Source organism: Haemaphysalis longicornis, unplaced genomic scaffold, assembly GCF_048455015.1.
Source record: "Haemaphysalis longicornis isolate Haplotype H1 unplaced genomic scaffold, Haemaphysalis longicornis Haplotype H1 scaffold_1, whole genome shotgun sequence".
NCBI classification, from domain to species: Eukaryota; Metazoa; Arthropoda; class Arachnida; order Ixodida; family Ixodidae; genus Haemaphysalis; species Haemaphysalis longicornis.
Genome location: NW_027526203.1, coordinates 227,215,972 through 227,235,421, shown reverse-complemented (window position 1 = coordinate 227,235,421; position 19,450 = coordinate 227,215,972). Strand labels below are relative to the sequence as shown.

The 19,450-nt window shown below is 48.6% G+C and overlaps 1 protein-coding gene across 1 annotated transcript in view; it reads right to left on the bottom strand.

Moving 5' to 3' along the window:
- Positions 1-16,398: 16,398 nt before the first annotated feature.
- The window catches only part of LOC144142493 (cholesterol 7-desaturase nvd-like), a 50,490-nt gene continuing 47,438 nt past the window's right edge, over positions 16,399-19,450 (bottom strand). The window contains exon 5 of the mRNA XM_077674042.1: positions 16,399-17,757. Coding sequence (XP_077530168.1) covers positions 17,593-17,757 — 165 coding nt within the window. The 3' untranslated portion in view covers positions 16,399-17,592. The remainder of the gene's footprint in view (positions 17,758-19,450) is intronic.

The window sequence follows — 19,450 nt, the reverse complement described above, 5'->3', positions numbered from 1 at the left end:
ACGAAACCGTGCGATCGATCGCAATGCTTCCGACAACCCGCGCGGCCGAAGGGTGTCCTCCTTTGACGTCATGACGGGCGCAACCAATCAGGGGCGTCAAAAAACGAAAAGCGCGCGTCTTTCAAACGGGGCCGCGCTTTTTGCAAGATAAATACCACTTGGACTCATGTACGATAAATTTCAATGTGATATTCGGAATCAGCGCGCAAGAAACCATATAACTGTTAATCTAACTCAAATTTTTTGGAAAGCGCTTCAGCTTCCCTTTAAAGAAATGCTCTGCATTTAAAACCTCTCCCCCGCCGGCGGCCGCGTTTGCAAGCCGCTGTCGCCGCCGCTGCTGGCTTGGCGCATGCGCTTTCCGCTGCAGGTTCACGCCTGACCAGTGATTCGCCGCGGTGGCTCAGTGGCTAAGGCGTTGCGCTGCTGGGCACGAGGTCGCATGTTCGATTTCCGGATTCGGCGGCCGCTTTTCTGATGGAGGCGAAAAGCAAAAACGCCCGTGCGTAGGAGATTTCGGCGCATGTTAAAGATCCCCAGGTGGTCAAAATTAATCCGGAGCCCTCCACTACGGCATGCCTCATCGCCTGCGTTCCGTCGGCGCGTTAACCCCTTCAATCATTCAATCACGCCTGACCAGTAACTCGCCGCGTGCATGTCAGCTTGGCCATGGATGAGTGCGAGGCCGCGCATCTTCTCTTAGCGTTGCGCGGGAGCTGGAGGCTTTGGGCCGTCGTCGGCAAGCGGCGGCTGACCACTCCACGGATATCGCCGGTCCAGCCGTTCGGCTCCGAAAACGCCGAACCGCGCCCCCAACCGTAGCCAAAGGCGCTCTTTGGGCGAACAGTATAATAATTACACTTAAAATAAAGGTTAACCAAGTGAAACCAAGACTTACCCACGCTAAGCTTATAGCTTTCGTTTTGCATATCCAGGGATAGCTGAGCTAAGCCGCAGCCATTTTTTTACATACGACGGCTTATATTGCCCGTGAGAAAAGGTCTTCCATGCAGTGGATTTGTGTTTACAGGGAAAGTCGGCATTCGGAGCATCGGTGTAAGCTTGGTTGCTGTAAGCTGGCTTTTTCACACTGTCTTCTGCACAGTGAAACATGGCCATGTACGGAGCTCGTATTATTTCAAAAAACAGCTTTACCTCTTGTGTTATCGAACGTATTCCGATAAGTATTATAAGAAAATTAGCAGGTAACACGACTCTACCAATATGCCGAGTTTCAGTCAGTTCCCAGAATTCGTTGGTTCACAGTGAAGTTCTAAACGTTACAGAGTCAGTGTCTGCTGTCAATACTTAGGCATCTACGGAGGAAGTTTGGTTACAAAAAGCGGTTGTAACTGTTGTTTTACCGGAACTATCCTTAAAGGGGCACTGACACAAAAATTTTGCATCTTGTTTTTTTTGTTGCGATAAGTAGCTAGTGACCTACTTATAACATGTAGAAACCTCATTTGCTTCAGCGTGCGACGGTTGTTTAATTAGAGGCATTTTAAATGCGGCCAGTCGCAGTTTCGGTTTCAGCGAGTGCCGAGAAACGATGGATTTTGTGGAGTTTGTGTGAACAAAGCTGACCACGTGACCGTCGGAGGGATATCACAGAGCAGAGCCGCCGTAGCACTGTCAAATCCGCATCGACGGCAGTTTCTGCGAATGCCCCCCCCCCCGTACTGATCTCGTGAGGCGCTTAATTAAAAAGCGACCGTGGATGTGACGCAGGCCCTGCAAGTGCAAATGCTACCGCGGCTAAAGAACGACGCGCGACGCTCGAGACGGTGGGTGGCAAGATGCGCGCTGGGAGCAGCCGGCCGGTCTGCCTACAGGTCCGCCTACAGATGTGTTCGGCTTAGCACTGCGGCGGATATACGAGTGCCGCTCTCGTAAGTGGTGCAGATGACAATTTTTAATGCAACCCGCTATCGCATCATTAACTCCTTTCTCATGTAAGCCCCCATGGTCGGGACTTGGGGACAATTTCGTGCAGCGGTAACAAGCTATCACTCGAGCTACCTGCGCTGGCCTGGGCCACTTCGCGGCCGTGGCCGCCGCCTGCACAGCGACCATGCGGCTAGCTCAGTGGGCTTCTCGTGCCTCCGGCGCGTTTTCGCATCCAATGGTAATAAACAGTAATAGAAACAGAGTGCCTGGAATTGTTTTAGAACTTTGGTGGCGGCCAGCTGCCCGATGAGCTGACGAAATCACGGCGCCTCCGCCGCCAACGATCGGGTCGTTCGTTCTCGAGAGCAGAAGCTCCGCCCTCCGGCCCTCCGATTGGAGCGGCGAGCCGGGCGGGCCGGCGAAAAACGCCGGCAGAGCGGAAGCGGCAAACACAAACTCGTGACGTGTTTGGATGTTGTTTATTTACACGATATCCTCGGGATGTCGATTGCGCGTGGTCCTCTGCTGGCTGCTCAGTTGCGTTTCGCACACTTTAAAATTGATTTTAAATATGTTCTAGGCTGTATTCACCGCTGATATTTTGCAGATGATGTATATGTGTTCCCACCAATCTATCTCCGAAGTTATCTCGCCTTAAAAATTTTGTGTCAGTGCCCCTTTAAACAAATTATATAGACGACTGTAGTATTCAGCACCACAGCTTCGCTGGTCATCCTTCTGTATAGACAGGAAAAACACTGAAATTTTGTTATTGGTTGTGTATTTGAACACTAACCTATCCAGTTTTCTAATCGCATTAGTTGGGATTTGTGGTTATGCAAAGTTGCTGGGACAAATATCAATCAGCATGTAATCAGTTCATTGTCGCACTACTGGAAATATTGGACAGAGCGGCACCTCTTCTTAGGTATATGTACAAGTGCGGCATTGGTAAATACAACAATAAGACCTGTTACGAATGCAACAATGGACAAAAAGTCGCACTCAGTTACAAATACCAGCCGGACCCGATACATATATTATTTTATGGCGTGCGTTCTGCTGATGCTCTAATTTTTTAATGCACGGATTTTATTTTTGCTACAGACGTTCAATCTTGCATGCCATAAAAAGAATTTCGGGGGAATAATAGCGTCCTTTAAAATTATTTAGCTAGCATGCTGCGCAGGAGGCCTAATAGTTCCATCGCATGATTATGGGTGGAACCGCTATTTGCCCGTGCCAATTGCAGCCTAACCACTGCAGAGAAAATTCTTCACCATATACGCCAATGGTATCACTGTCTGGACGGAAGCGGCCGACTTTGATTCTTTAGAGGACAAGGTTGTTGAGCTACAGGCCACGGCTAATAGCCCTGAGCTCACTGTGGCTCAGCCATGTCTGCAACTCGCACCTGAAAAAACCGAATTCCTCGCACTATACGGTTGTAAGCCACCTGACCCGCCCCACGAAATTGCAGCCAACATAGTCAACTGCGATGTATCTGCTTCAACTGAGCCCATTACACCCTTAGGCCTTCCAACTAGAACAAAAAACAGTCCTGGCATTTGGCTCAAAAGATTAAAACAGAAATGGAAAGCCATAATGCACTCTATCTGTCGATTGTCTAATAAATATGGTGGAGCATCGCAGAAAGCCATCCTGATCACGGCCAGGGCTGTCACTGTGAGCACCCTCACGTGCGGTGCAATGGCTTACGACCTCAACAAGACCCACATCAAAACCATTCAGGTGCTACATCGGGCGACCCTCAGTACAGTCTCTGGCTTACCAAAGCGTGGACCCATTGGTAAACTGGAGCAATCTGTACCTCTTCCTCCTATTGAAGCCATCATTCAGAAGGCCAAAGCCCAGGCGGACTTGAAAAGTCCCCTTACATACCAGGGACACGCCTTAGCAGCGTGGGACTCCAGAACACCACCAGTACTTTCCGATTACCCAGTCCCCATAGCACCCTGGCAGCGACCAGCAATTGATACTTCTACGCATAGCAAAACTATAGAGCGTACTAATACTCTATTGCGACAGCGGCGAATCCGACGCCTCCAAAGGGATCGCCTTCAGAACGAACTGGGCATTTTCACGAACGCAATCGTAAACCATGACGGCGCGGACTTTGCTTGGACATGCCCTGAGGCCCCGGTTCTCTCAGAGTACCCCACCATACTTGGCAGAGAAGCTTCGATGCGGAGCTGTACGCTAATAACCACGCAGTGTCGGCTATGGCATTTGATTGTGACCCACCTCTACCGCCTTCCATACGCACTCTTACAGATTCCTACGAGGACCTCACAGCTTTGCGATCGTATAATTTCACCCACCCAGTCGTCCACGAAATTCTGTTTGAAATTCAACTCCTCCAACGGCACAACCCCAACATCCGCGTCGACTGGGTACTTGGCCATGAACCATTTTCTTCAGGCAACCAGGCGGCCCATGAGGCCGCTCAGGAGAGTTCTTCCTCCCACCCTCCACTGGTGCCTGGGGTAAGGCCGTCGCGGTCCCTCTCGGCTTCCCCAGCAGTGCGCATCCACCAATACAAGAAGGATCGACGCGCCCGCCAGAAAGCGCCAACTCCCGCTGGCTACCTCAGACGCCTACATCCCATTCTCCGCTCAGGCGAAATCTTTATTAACAAATATATTGCAAATTCAGCCTAGTCACCCGAAACTCTTCGCAAGTGGTATACCCCTCATCTGCCCCCTCGATGTCCTTACTGCCGTACCACCACTCCATCAGATCTCACACACCTAATTTGGTGGTGCCCAGCTTTCGCCACGCACCATACATTCAAATCGCCGCAACTACATACCGATCGATAACAAACTGATGCACAACTATTATCTGAAATAGAAGATCATTCAAATAAAATTGGTCTACTACGTGTTGTCTAAGTGGGTCCTCCCCCGAACGAGCATGCAAACCTGCACAAACTCTGGACTCTATTGCGATCCCTATTGCGATCATCACGAACTGAACGACCAGCATTTGTTTATCTTTTTACCCTCCTTCCGCATTCCTTTCGTCCATCGTGACCAGTGGTCATCCTTTTCTAATAAAAGTTCTCTCTCTCTCTCTCTCTCTCTCTCTCTTCAAGGGCATGGTTATTTGTAAGGATGATGTGTTTTAGTGCTCTAATGCCACAGTGCCAATGGCGTCTAATCTTCCTATTCTATCAATGATGCATGCATCAATTTAATCCTTCTTAGAAACGCTCACAGCTTGTCACCTAATTAGCCTTTGTCTTGTAGAATAATTGGATCCAATGTGCTTTTTGTTTCAGATTTCCAGCATTTCCATTCGCAATTTAATGTACCTGTACTGTAAACATAGTTAACTGCCGCAGAAAATGTCACGATGTGCTAGTTTTTTTTTTTTTTGGCACGTGAACCATTGCTGATGCGCCGTTATTTAATCGGCTGTACGCAGTTTAGAACAGCAAAGCAAAATCAACCCTCTGTACCAGCGACAAGGCAAAATGACAAACACTACGACAAAGCCGTGCGACAAGACAGGGTGACAGATGCAACAGAGGAGCTATTAGACACGGCATGAGAACAAATAAATAAGACATACATTATAACAACTGTTTGGCAATATAGTATAAAAGGAAGATGACCGATATCACATAAGAGCTGTGCGACAAGAGAGGACGACAACAGTACGAAAAATACGACACGACGACTTACGAGAATTTTCTGTTTTTTCGTTTTTATCGACTGGGGTCCCAATTCCCCTTTACCGTTTGGCAAGGTCTCAACAAATTTGAAAAAACAAATTATGACACTACATCCGTATAACCGCTGCCTTCATTACTAAAGTTACAAAGGAAATAGCCGTATGCTTGAAAGAAAGAACCACTTTATTCACGACGTCCACCACCCGTTGACATGCACAAAACAACGCAGCAAAAGGCTCAAAAGGGTGAGCACTATAATATCATATAATCACCATTATTACAGAACATAATTTTATTCCCATCAACCACGACGTGCACTCACAGAGCACTTGAAACGAAAAAACTTCGAACCCTTTCTGGTAATGTTTTAATTGGTTTGGACGAGGTAAACACGACAAAGTTTCTTCTCACCGAAGCTACGCTCAACGACCCACATTTTCCAGAACCATCAATCTAGAGTTTTAGTTTCATGTTTGTGATGGCACATCCGACACCCCTTGAGACAAGCGGAGCGCCTTTTGCGGATCTGCCTGTAGCTAACAGCAGTCGTCGGTTTCTTCTCTCGACGACGCATATGCGCCGCTAATCGCGCCTTATGTGTGTGTGCAGCAATACTCCCTTCACAAGAAAAAATAATTGATATTCTTGTCAATCAAAAATGCAACAACTTGTTTGTTGTCAAATTTTTACGTTTTTATATAAATTATTCACTGAAGGCGTGGCCGCTTCACCCCACGCAGACACCGCAGCCCATCTTGTTTTCTGAGCACGCCTGGCTTCCGCGCTCCATATGCCTTCCCGTCAACCCAGCGATAGCTGCGCTCAGCTCTCGAATTCTCGGCTGAGCTTAGTGAGCATGCGCAGCAGCCTAACCAGCACAATGCACTACCTCTCCAACATTTTGGCACACGCTCAAGCACAGTAAAAGTTTCAGCGTTGCTTTAGAAGTAGCGGTCGCTTAATTAAGAGCTCCAGACATGTTTCCCAGACGCCGATTTTAAAGGTACACAGAAGCACTGCGATACCCGTTGTCACTTTTCAAAAAACCATTCCGTTGTTTCACGCACCGAACCTACACGTGAACTATGAGGGGTGCCTTAGTGAAGGGCTCAGGCTTGATTTTTGGCCATTAGGGTATCTGGGCATCTTATCCCGCAAGCTAAAGCAGAAAACACAGAAGAAAAATTCCTCGGGCACTTGATTCTGTTTGCGTAATTTGAAGGCGAAAGCCAGCGATTATCACGTAATTATGAGCGATTTGAGCGATTTTAAGAACACGATGCCGCGAATGCTGCATCGCGTTCTCATTTTTCTTCTCTTTCGCTTCGTCGTATTTTGACGCGATTAACGCCACAAGCAGACTGGCCACACTTAACGCGGCAGATTCTCCACATGAATAGCCCTCCCCCACGTGCACCTGTTCGACGCGGGCGCGTCCATCTGTCCCGGGGCGCGCATCGGGCTAAATCTTGTTCCCTAATGGCCCAGCGAAGTATTACCGCAGGGCTTAGAACACTTGGCTGCTGCTCTGGAGAACCATGTCAAAATCCCACATGAACACAAATGTGTTTTTAGTTATTTTATCTTTAGAGAGGCGGCCATTTCGTTACCATTCGTGTTGATGCCGACGATGACTACTGTCATTTTTCGTGTTTAATGAGACACCTAAAGCTCTCGCCTTGGAATCGTTTGAGGCACTTTCCATGTTATCTTAAGGGCGCAGAGAAGTAACATTGGCTGGGCTACTCTGTGACCTCCTTGCCCAAGTACTGGATGAGTGTGCTGACTAGGTTCTCAAAGCAACAAAAATTAAAACAAAAGGGGTGCAGGGTCCGTTTAACCCAAGTTTTCGCCAAAAAATAATCTCACCCACCGACCGTTGTTGCAAGTAACGAGATCCATTCGACAGGTAGGGAGGTGGAGTAGCTAGACAGAAGGAAGAGGATGGCGGGTTTTTCGGTGCTCACTGCTCCACCATTTTGCTGGGTTTTTTTTTTCAATTCCATTAGTATCCTGTCAACTCTTTCCTGTTCGGTGTATGTCTGCCCCTTTCTAACCTCTTAAGCCCAGCCAAGAAATTTAACAGCCAGCTAAAAAGAAATCTTAGAAGCATTACTTGTTGCAGCTGAACCCAAATCTTAGGCGTTGAAATGATAGCACTAAACAATGCCCCCCCGCCCTCCCTCGCCCTCCCGTCCCGGGCATACAGTGCAGGCTTTCAGGGTCCGACAGGGTCTCGTGGTAAACGTCAGTACGCCGAGAAGGATGGCATGATGCAATACGGTGCTGTGTTTAGAACTACGTACAATTAAATACACACAGGCAATGGTGTGGTGATCGGGTAGTGTTTGTAAGTAGGTGCATATTATTATTTGTGTCATTGGGATTGTTGGCCTGTTTTGCCCATTTGGCGCTATTGATCCCAGTCTGGCCACTTACGCAAAAATATCTGTGTGTGAATCCTCGGCGAAAGTGGGCGGGAGGTCATATTTGCGAGAGTGCAGGAGGCGAAATCGGAAGAGAGGTGGGGGAGGGCAGAGTGACGAAGGGGGTAGTGATAAGGTACAGCGAAAGAGGAAGAAGTGAAGAAAATTTATTTAGACCGTCAAAACAATCTCGCACACAACGGTAACGCGGAAAAAAGAGAGGAAAAACTAATAAATATAGAAGCTAGGAAACGGTGCAAAACAGTTCGCCTTACAGGAGGACGAAAACTGCACGGTGCCTGCCGTAGCAAGCATTGTGCTGGGAATTGCGGACTCACGGGCAGGCATGTATAACAATTACAGCGAACTAGATAGATGGCGATAACGAGACAACCCGTAAAGGGAGGAACCTAATTGGCCGCAGCCGCAGCCCCGTGGTTGTGGGAGCATAGTTGAAAAGCGTGCGTAGCGTGAGCTAATTACGTCACAAATGCGACTCGAAAATGGCTACTCAGCCCATCTGAAGGTGGTCCATTTCAATAATGCTCCTATAGGTCAAAGCTTATCGATAGGCGTCGTTACTCTGCTCACGTGACTATACTAGTCGGTTTCTACTATTATTACCCTAGTTGACTGAGCGTCTTCGATTTACCTTTCGGAGATTCGCGCTAGCGCTGTACTGGGCAAAGTGACCGTTCCTCAAAAGCCAGTGCCATAATAATCCTTCTAAATGCCCGCTATCGTTTTCATGGCACTCCATCATATCCATTTTCTAAAAGAATCTTAATGCATCCTCGGCTTCAAGGGGCAAATAAATTGTCCGCAAGTACGCACTCGCGTAGCCAACAAATTCCTCTAAGGTCAAAATTTCTCCATTGTTATTAGTTCCTTGGGGGCCAAGAGGAAGTAGAGCGATAAGCACAGCGAACTACTGGCGAGTTCCGCGGCTACACATCTTCCTTATGAATGATGGTTACACCACTTGTACGCGTGTTCCTGAGGACGGGGATTTAATCTCAGTCATCGCCTTCCTCGTCCACGGAAAAACTGCTCGAGATGCGACTACACAACGTCCTTGGCGAGCTTGTGGAAGCTCAGAGAAACTCCCAACTTCAACGCCTCAGCTTCACGCCAACTGGAAATTCCATTCTCCGCACGCTCGGCAACACTACGCCGCCAAATGAAGACCGACCACAACGACTCCCAACTACCATCAAGCACCGCATCCACGTTTCCCCCATACCGCGCCATATACATCCTACCTTCAACTAAGGCCGTCGGGAAGCGCGGGTCTGCTGTCTCATGAAAAAGCTAGCGGGTGAACCCTAGGTCAGTTACACTGCATCGCATATGACTCTTGCACTAGGCACACAACTTTAGTCACCCTCAATCCCGCCGGCCGCACCTCCACGGCCGCCAACACGTACGCCAGCAAAATACAGACGGCAGAATCACTGGCAATCGCCTTCGCAGCCACCACCCACACCAAGCATCCCAACGCCACTGTAGTCTCCGATTCGCAGCATTCATGCCGTATCTACCAGGCAGGTCTAGCCCCACCCCAGGCCATTCCTTTCCTTCAACGTCTACCCGACGAGACCACCGTCAAGGTCGTCTGGACTCCCACACACTCCAGTCTTCCGAAGAATGAAGTGGCCCACGACGCAGCCCTAGCTCTGCACTCCCGGGCATTCTCCACCGATGGTCAAGTGACACCACCACCCGCACGAATGATCATGACCTCTAAATTCCTCTCGATAATACTAACCTACACTGCCCTTCTGTATCACTACACCCTTACCCGACGGGTCTACGTTACTGCGCACCCCAGCCTAACCAAGCAACAAGCCATAATCTGTCGTCGCATTCAGACCGGTACCTTCTACAATCAGGTCATCCTCCACCAGATCGCACCCACTATCTACCCCCCACAATGCCAACACTGCGACACTCCCCTCCCCACATTCCACCTCGTGTACTCATGTCCCCACTCCCCTAATTCACCCCCTTCCCCACCCGGAGCAGAGGAGACTACGCTGACCAGCCTGGACCCGGCCCGCCAGAGGGCCTTGGTTTCTCGGGCCATCGATTCAGCCCGGCCAAGAGGCATCCTGGACTCTGGACGCTTCATCACCCCCCTCTTTCCTTCTCCTTTTGCTCCAATAAACGTTTTCTACTCTACTACTACTATCGCCCTATATGTTGCGGTCAATCGCTTACCCCCAAAATTTAAAGCCGTTCCACTCAATGTCAAAGCTGTCGGAAGTGCAGAGCAGTGATTCGCCATAATGGGTTGTAGCGCCGTTATCCGCTCACTGCTACCACCCAATGCAATTCAAATTTAGCGCCTTCGCAGTTATCGCGCGCCCCCGGCCTGAAGCTGCGCCAGCAGAAGTCCCGCTCTTTTTGTGCTTGCTTTTCCTCCCGCACGTGCCGGCGTTTCCCTGCCACATTTTTTCGCTTACTATCGTAAAAACCAACCGAACGAGCGTTCCTAACTTAATGAATGCGGCCGCTGGTGCTTAATTACGTATATTTTATCTCCAATGTACCAGCAGTTTTCTTTGCGCTAAACAACGGGGAGATGTATGACAAGCGCCAGCGGTTCACGAGTTTCGAATGCTTATGACTATGCATACCGCATGGCTTTCGAACCCTCCGGGTTACGCCGCGACGACAGCCGCTACGACAAACACCGTGTGGCTCTACTTGGGTCCAGCGAGCGAGCTACGACAAGGCGAGCCCCTAAAATGCTCTGCTCTTAAAAAATTGCCTTCAAATTTTAAATGCGGAGCATTTCTTAGGCTCACGATGTCACTCGTCGATGTTGTCGGCGCCGTCCACACGCTCACTGCGCATGCGCGTCGCGTCGAGGCGCAGGTGCGCGTCTCTCCCCCGTACCCTCCTCGCTCTCAACAACAGGTGCGGCGGTGCGGGAGGAGCGCGTGTACCCCGTGCGCTCCGTCGCTCTCAACAACAGCTGCGGCGGTGCGGGGGGGAGCGCGTCTGTGCGCGCATGCGTCGTAGCTACCCGTGCGCTGCGTCGCGCTCAACAGTAACGGCGGCAGGGCGTGTACACGTGATAACGGCGTGGTGGGTGCGTGGAGAGTTCGCGCGCTTGTGTACGGAAGTGTGCGCATGCGCGTCTCTCCCCCGTACTCCTCTCCCTCGAACGCGGGCGGTGTGTATATAAGCGGCGGAGCGCGCGTTCGGAATTCAGTCAAGGGCGTCTTTGCTTGGCTTTCGCTTGACTTGACGCTTTGCTTGACGGCACCAAGCAATAAAGACAGACTTTAACTTTACACTCCTTGCCTTCGCTTCTCCTTCATTCAATAAATAAGAATAATAAAGACGAAATAACAATTAAGCATTCCCAAACCATACCCAATTACGCAACATTCACGCGATACCCCCACCACTCTGCGACGCATTTACTCGAGTTCCCCCCGTGGGAAGATGCGGGCGCGTTTTTCAGATGCAAGGCATCTCTTACACTCGGCCTGTCCTTCCATCTGGCGTGCATGCGTCCGCAACCCTCCTCCTTTCCCCTCGCCTGCCAGCTGCGTTAGCGCGTTCTCCTCGCCATTCCAGCTGTGCGTCAGCGCGCGGTTAGCGCGCGTATGCTGCACTCTCTCTCGTTCTTCTCGCCATGTCAGATGTGCGTTAGCGCGCATGCGCGTCTCTCTCTCATCACTCTCTCTCGCGGAGCGGCTGTATAACCGCGGTATCTGCGGCGCGCTCCTCAGTCGCTCCGTCAGTCGCTCTCGCTGCTACTGCTCCGACTGCTGCTCCGATGAGCTGAAATGGACACTAACATGACGTTCTTTACGGAACTGGAAATATACGAGTGATTGAGCATCATTTAAGGTTCGCTACACTTCAAGCACATTTGGGTAACCGACATAATGGAAACGCGAATTAAACCCCGTGAGACGCCTTGCATCACGCCAGGGTTCCCCTCGCGGGAAGGTGGAGAGAATTTTTTTCAAAGAGCGCACGCGTTTAGGGAAGCCACCGGCTATTCCCACTCTCCAATGTTAAAATGTTTCATCGCAAAGACAGTTTTGCAGTTTCCGATAGATCTTTGTTCAACTGAAATTCCAGTAGTTTTACAGTATTTGTATTGCACTGCATTAATAGCGCATGAAAGAAAAGTGGTGTTTTAATTACTAGATTTTTGAGTTTTCCAACTGTCGCTAAGCGAATTCGATGCGCATTCCAGGGTCCACGGCCCACAGGTGCAAGGACGCAAGGTCAGTCCTGGTCGCCTGCGTCCCTGTCTATGGTGGACGGCAGTAACGAAAACGCCCGGACGTCGAGTGTTCTGTGTACGTCAAAAGGTGGCATAATGAATGCGCAGCCCTCCCGTATGGCGTGCCTTGCAGTACATGTATTAAACGCCCATTAAAACTTAAATTTAAATCTGGACTTATTCTCTCCAGGCGCCTGTTTTAGGGAGCCGTTGGAGGTAAATAATGTCGTAGATATTTAGGCTGGTCATACTGTCGATAACCATGCTAACGACTCGTTGGGTTATTTATGTCAATGATTATTTCGGAATACTTGAGCACGAGAAAAGTTCTCTTGTGATGATGAATGCTTAAAAAAACTAGATAGGTCACCTACACCACGAAAACATCAGATACGGAAAATTGACGAATGGCACGGGACGTTTCTGTTAAAGGGCACACAATTTTACCCGCTAAGCCGAAAAAAGCTGAAAATCAAGAACACTCGCGTATAGGAAACTGCGGTGCACTTTAAAATTGGCCTATGGTGTTGTAAATTAACCCTAGGCCATTCTAAAACACGCTCCTCATTGGGACTGCATGTCTCCGGTGTTTAAAGCCCCATATGTGGAAACCACTTTGTTTTCCATCCTTACATTTTAACTAGTAACTCTGTACGCCTTCCGACATTTTTTTCTGCAAGACACTGCCTCGCTACATTTTTTTTCCTTTCTCGCTATATTTGTATTGCTCATGTATCTGTAGAGGCATGCTCGCGCCTGCATATCTCCCCTGGTGGTCGTGGCCCGATCTCCCCTGCTTCATCGGCACCGACGCCTGCCTTCCCCGCTGCAACCTCGTCAACGTGGCGATACATCGTCACACAGGAGACAAAAAAAAACTCCGGGTCAAAGGAATGACCACATCCAGCTTTAGACCTTCCTTGCGGGGCGCTAAAATCTAAGTGCGAAAGTATATGCCTAATTCAACACTCAAAGACAAACCTTTGGTTCAGCTACACGACAATGTACTCGGTTGACCAATATATGCAGCTGTCAATAAAAATTCGGCGAATAATGATGTTGAGCATACGACTGACTCGAAGTTCGGTCTGCGCTGTGGCATCACGCCAAACAGGCGCGACATTCTGCGTTGGGCTGCACCACAGCGCAGGTCACATTTTTGAGTCAACTGATATGAACGTTGCGTCATTTGCCGAATTGGATTTCTTGGACGCATGAATTATTTACCTGAGTGCAAGGTGGTAAACCTAAATCATGGGGTTGCTAAATCATGGAAGTATCATTTCCCGCCAGGAATCATGCACAAATGGCCCCATTTTGCAACCACACAATGCTGCCTGCAGTGCCTCCTCCCCTCCAGAACTAAGGTATGTGATTTATAGCATTTATAGCATTTTCTCACCCCCCCCCCCCCCTCTCCAGCAATCCTACAGCACCAGTCAACCTCACTCCGTAAACGCTCCCAGGGTTCACCTCCTTTCCAACTGAGTACCTTCAAGGTGCCTATCACAAGCAGTCTACATAGATGGGCCTGCTGCCCACGCAATACCCATTTCACCCTTTCTTCTCCCAGAAGATCTAGACCGTATAAAAACATCTTTTTAGAGCGCAGCTCTTAAGCGACCGCTCCTATGATTTCGCGACATCCCTCCCCGTCGGCATCGTTGTAATCGAAAGAACGAGGGGGACACGGAAGAAAATGCGAGGGGAAAACGGAGGAGGCAATATGGCAAAAGTGCGAGGAGGAATCTGGTATGCTGAGGGTGCCGCGCGGGACATGCTCCGCAGCAGCGACCAGCTACGAGACAACAGTTTTAGCATACCGGGTACCGTCCGCTAACGCTACGGCGCCGGGTAGCGGGGCCCGACTGGGAAGGTGAAAATTCGTTCCGATGGGGGGATTAGTTCCGCCGGCCGGCCTTCGCCATGTCCGCGCCTTCTCTCCACTGAGAGGCAATCTCCTCGCTCTCCCCGAGTGCTCATGCGCGGTCGGGTCCCGGTAACCCGCCACGTAGCTTGAGCCTCCGCTATCGGCTATGCTAAAACTCTCTAACGCCAGAGAATAGCGTGCCGTCGTGCGTTAGCCGATGGCCCGATCACTTTCTGAGACGAAGGAAGTGCTTAGTCTGCTGCTGAAGCTAAACGAGCTGCCTGAGTAGAGGATCAGCGCCGCCGACACAAGGATCTAGAGAGAGAGAGAGAGAGAGAGAGAGAGAGAGAGAAAATTTTATTTGCCCTTTAGGCTAAGGCCTCCTCCTTCCAGGGGGCTACTGGAATTCCTCGTTAGTTGGTCTTCCAGGGGTCTAGCCGGGAAGGCGGGGTTCCTATGGTCTTTTGGACAAAGCTTGCCAACGATAGCTGCTGCTCTAGCGTGGCCGGTTGAGTCAGCCACTCCCTACGGATACTGCTTCTATCTACCTTCGGGCATAGCCATAACATGTGCTCTTGATTGATCGGTACGTGGCATTCATCACACTCAGGCGGGGAAGTGTTCATACAGCCTTTGTACATGTATACTTTGTCGGGTGTGAGTAGCGTTTGCGTTTGCGTCAGCCTTATAGTGGTTTGCTGTTGCCTGGACAATTTCTTGTGCGGAGTGAATTTGCGTTTGCTGTCTGCGTATTCTTTAAGCTGCAGTTTTGGCGGTGTCACGGGCTTTTGGGTTTGACCATAGTTGGCAGGTACCCGGAGAAGCGCTTCGCGGGCGAGCAGGTTTGCTCTTTCGTTTCCTGCCAAACCTGTGTGTCCCGGTACCCAGTGTACCCTAATCGTGCCTTTAAGGTGCTTAAGCTCTTCCAAAGCCGGTTTGGGAATGAAGCCTTGTGTTAAGCAGCTATGCGCCGTCGCTATGCGCCTCGCCGAGACGTCTCAGCAGTTCTTTCTGCGCTCAAATTTCACGTTAGGGAGTATCGTAATCGTCAGCCAATTTCTTTAACTATAGTGACGTGATCATGGCGAATATAAACATAGTAGTGCCTGGATTCTCATAAAATTCCTGGCACCACTTTATGTAAAAGCGTAGGAGGACTCGGGAAAACAGGACGGTTTTAGCTATAAATGCGCTATGTTGTGGTTTTTCGACTTGAAACTTAAGCTTGACCGAAAAACCACAGGACGTAGGAAGGAAACACGGACCCAATTGTGTCCGTGTTTCCTTCCTACGTCCTGTGAAACACGGACACAGTTGTGTCCGTGTTTCCTGCCTACGTCCTGTGGTTTTTCGTTCAAGCTGAAGTTTCAAGTCGATATGAACAAACTCGCCCAAACCCAAGCAATTCTATGTTGTGTTTCACTGGAATTCCCTACAATATTTGCCGACTGATCCTATACGGCCTATACGGCTTAAAGTTTAGAGTGCGTTATCGTGTTTTTCATTCGGTGTACTTCAAAGCAAATCAACAAATAAAACACGCTGTTAAAATGGTGACGACATTGTAGTAAAAGCGTTGCAATGCCAACGATATATTTACCCATTTCTTGCGCATAAACAGATCCGAATATCACAATGTCATGCCTTCCTCTGTACTATTCTTACCCGGATACTTTAGCAAATTTTGAATTTCTCCTTAAGTACTTTATAACTGCCATAATTTCATAAGCCATATATTAACATCGCAGTCATGATGGTTGTCATATAAAGCATTTCTTTTGTAGAATCACTATTTTGCAAGTCGTTCGTAGGGTCCTTTGTCTGCAAATGAAAATAGTTTTATTAAATTAAACTTGGTAAATTTGGTAAATCGCTTATTAAACTTGGTAAACTTAACCTGTTTGTTAGATTCATCTTGTTGTGATGAACCAGGAGACATACTTTTTGATTCAATGAAGCCATTTCTGTCCCTCATCCATTAACGCCATTTTTGCTGCGGCATACCATGAGCATTCCGCAAAACTTAAACTAATGAATATGCTGCTACCCAAAATCAGAAATATATGGAGTTATAATCTTCCCATAATTACGAAACAAACTAAGTAATATTATATAGTCAATTTTGGAGTTTTCACCCGCCGCGGTGGCTCAGTGGCTACGGCGTTGCGCTGCTGAGCACGAGGTCGCGGGTTCGATTCCCGGCCGCGGCGGCCGCTTTTCTGATGGAGGCGAAAAGCAAAAACGCCCGTGTGTACGAGATTTCGGCGCACGATAAAGATCCCCAGGTGGTCCAAATTAATCCGGAGCCCTCCACTACGGCGCGCCTCATCGCCTGCGTTGCGTCGGCGCGTTAAACCCCACAATCAATCAATCAATTTTGGAGTTTTCGGCGTTGACAGACAACCTGGGGTGCATATGGGAAGTGATGTAATGGAGGGGTGAACAAATCGATTTACATCACTTGGAGAGACCTAACCTAGCCTGAATCTTGTGTGCACTGCTAGTTTCGTTTCCCGTCATCACGAAAAAAAAGCCGACAGGTGGAAGGAATCCACACTGCGAAATGTTTGTAAAACAGCAACGCCAAAGCCACTGAGAAACCACAGCGAGTAAGTCATCGTAGTAAGTCAAAAACTGGGCGCTAGCATAATATTCGATGTAAATAGCTCCCCCCAACCAGAATCAACGATTCGTTTTTGTGAGCGTTAGTCTTCTCACCCTATAACAAAACCTATGCGGAAGTGACCCTTGGATTTTATCATTAATATTCAGCCCGTAGGTGAATTTATTTCGACTTATGCTGTACAACTGCAGCCAAATTTTTTTACCCTGTCTGACCGCTTTGATGAGATCCTAAAATCGCTGAAAGTCTTCTGAATAAACGAAGTGAAGACTCCCAAAGAGTCCACACAACCCCGTTGGCTATTTTACAGTTGAACCTAGACTGGAAGATGAAATACGGAGGTGTGCAAAAAGTCTATATTGTAAAAGTGGGGCCCTAGCACGAAGTAGTTCGCAAAACAGGTTCGGCTAGATTTATGGGCAGAGCTGTCCTACTTTACAACTAAGGATGCATCACAGCTTTAACTGGGAACGTGACACCTTTGAATACCTTTCTGCAATACCTTTATGAATACGAATATCTTTGCATACCTTTGTGAATATGAATACCTTTCTGCAATACCAGGCATGCAAAATTTAAAACTATCAACAGGGCCCTAACTGTCTATAGAAGGCTACCTAAATAATGTCGTGTGAATAAAATCGACTGGGGAGGAAACCAGCGACCTGTTCGCAGCAGTGCCGACTGCGAACATTGAAAGTCCAACGCGCACGGGTGAACGCAGGGAAAAGAGGAAATACAATAAGGAAAAATATAGCTGCAACAAGGAATTCCAAACGTGGTGCTTGCTGCTGACCCCGTCGACATTCCTTGAGGGGACCGTATTTTCGTTCACCATTCCAGTGTGCGTTCGCGTATCTCCTGCCACGTCGGACTGCTTTGGCTGTAGAACTGCGAGTACCACTTCCGGAAGTCGGCGATGGTTTTGTCTCCTTTTTGAAGCGGCGGCTTCAGAAGCATCTTCTTGTGATTCCACACGAGCAGGTCTCTTTCGAACTGCAAAAATAGGAAATAACAGAACAGAAAACGCGATCAGAGCAATGCATAAAAAAATGTAGTTCGGACCCAATCAAGTTTGGGTCCAAACAAGGGAATTTCGGAAAGAAAATCCCGGTGAATAAAACGGTTGCATAGGTGACATTTTGGCGTTTGTTCAAAGTTTTCATATCGCCTAGTTCTGTCATAGTCTTTAGCTAAGCCGCTTTAAAGGGGCCATGCAGACAAAATACAAGTTCGTTCATTCGAAATATTGCCTCGTTAGAATCATACTGACACCACTATTAATGGAAACTTCGCTCAAATAAGGTATATTATTTGGGAAAAAACGGAATGGCTATGCTACCCACTAGCTCATTTCCCACTGCAGAACCAATGATGCCATATGCCCAGCGTTGCGATTGGCTGAGGCCGGCAAAACCAAACGCAAGTTACGCAGGGCTTATAAGCTCGCCGGGCGAGCTATTGGCACTTAAATTTAGGGTACATTTTTTTATATCAGTAAGAATTTTTGGGTGAAAAATTAACACCGTAAACACCTAACACCGAACGCGTAAACACCGAAGCAGTTAGTGCGGCACTTCGCCGGCTGACACTGTCTAACACAGCCTTCGGACGGATTGGACTTGTATGACACAACACCGACCAACTGGCATAAGCCGTACGGTCACTTTCTTGACCATATTTGGCGAGTCATAGTTTATGTTTTTAGAAACTATTAGTATAATCCCTAATATAAATACGGCAGGTATAGAAGTCCGGCCAGAAATTACGAAGGCAGTTGAGGTGTGAATCGTAGGAACTTCGAGGGGCAGCCGTCGACCCGGAATCTTTCCGCAAACTTTGCATAAACTGAGAGACTACGAAGCTGACCGTGACAACAAATATAACCAACATTCTATCCACGCTATTACTTGCGTCAGGAATCATGACATGAATCACAGTGTAGACGTACACTCATATCAGATCAGATCAGATCAGATCAGAAAAACTTCGGCGTGCAGTCTAAACAAACAAAAACGTTATCGCATGGAGCCATCGTCCGAAGAGCCAAGTTCGCAATGGGTAGCCGTGGCGAGGAAGAGTACTATGATATCGAGAATTTCGGGTTGGTTTACTATTCAGCACCAAGGCTGATTCGTTCAACACGTTTTGTTTGTCAAGAAGTCTCCCGTTTTTGTGGTGAAGGGGATAGTGAGACAAACATTCATGACCCCCCACTGTGGCTCAGGGGCTAAGGCGTTGTGCTGCTGAGCCGAAGGACGGGGGTTTGATCCTGGCTGCGGTGGCTGCTTTTCTGATTAAGGTGAAAAGCGAAAGCGCCCGTGTGGCGACATTTCGGCGCACGTCAAAGATCCTCAGGGAGTAAATTTTAATCCGGATCCCTCCGCTACGGCGGGTCTGATAGCCCAGGTGTAGCTTCGGCGCTTTGAACGTCAGAATCAATCAACGAACATGCATGTCTGCTGCGGCGTGATGAGTGATCGATGAACTAGCAATGGGACAATAAAAACAAATGGGCAGCCCATTTCAGACATACTCGCTAGCACTAAAGCTAGATACCCAGTTCTCTTACAGCACCCAGCAAAAGCAAGGACACAATGGAAAGTCGCAGGACGAATTCAGTGGAGCGCGTGAAGCGTTTAGGCTAAGCAGTCTATGGTTCTATGTTTTATTTAATTGTTTATCTTTT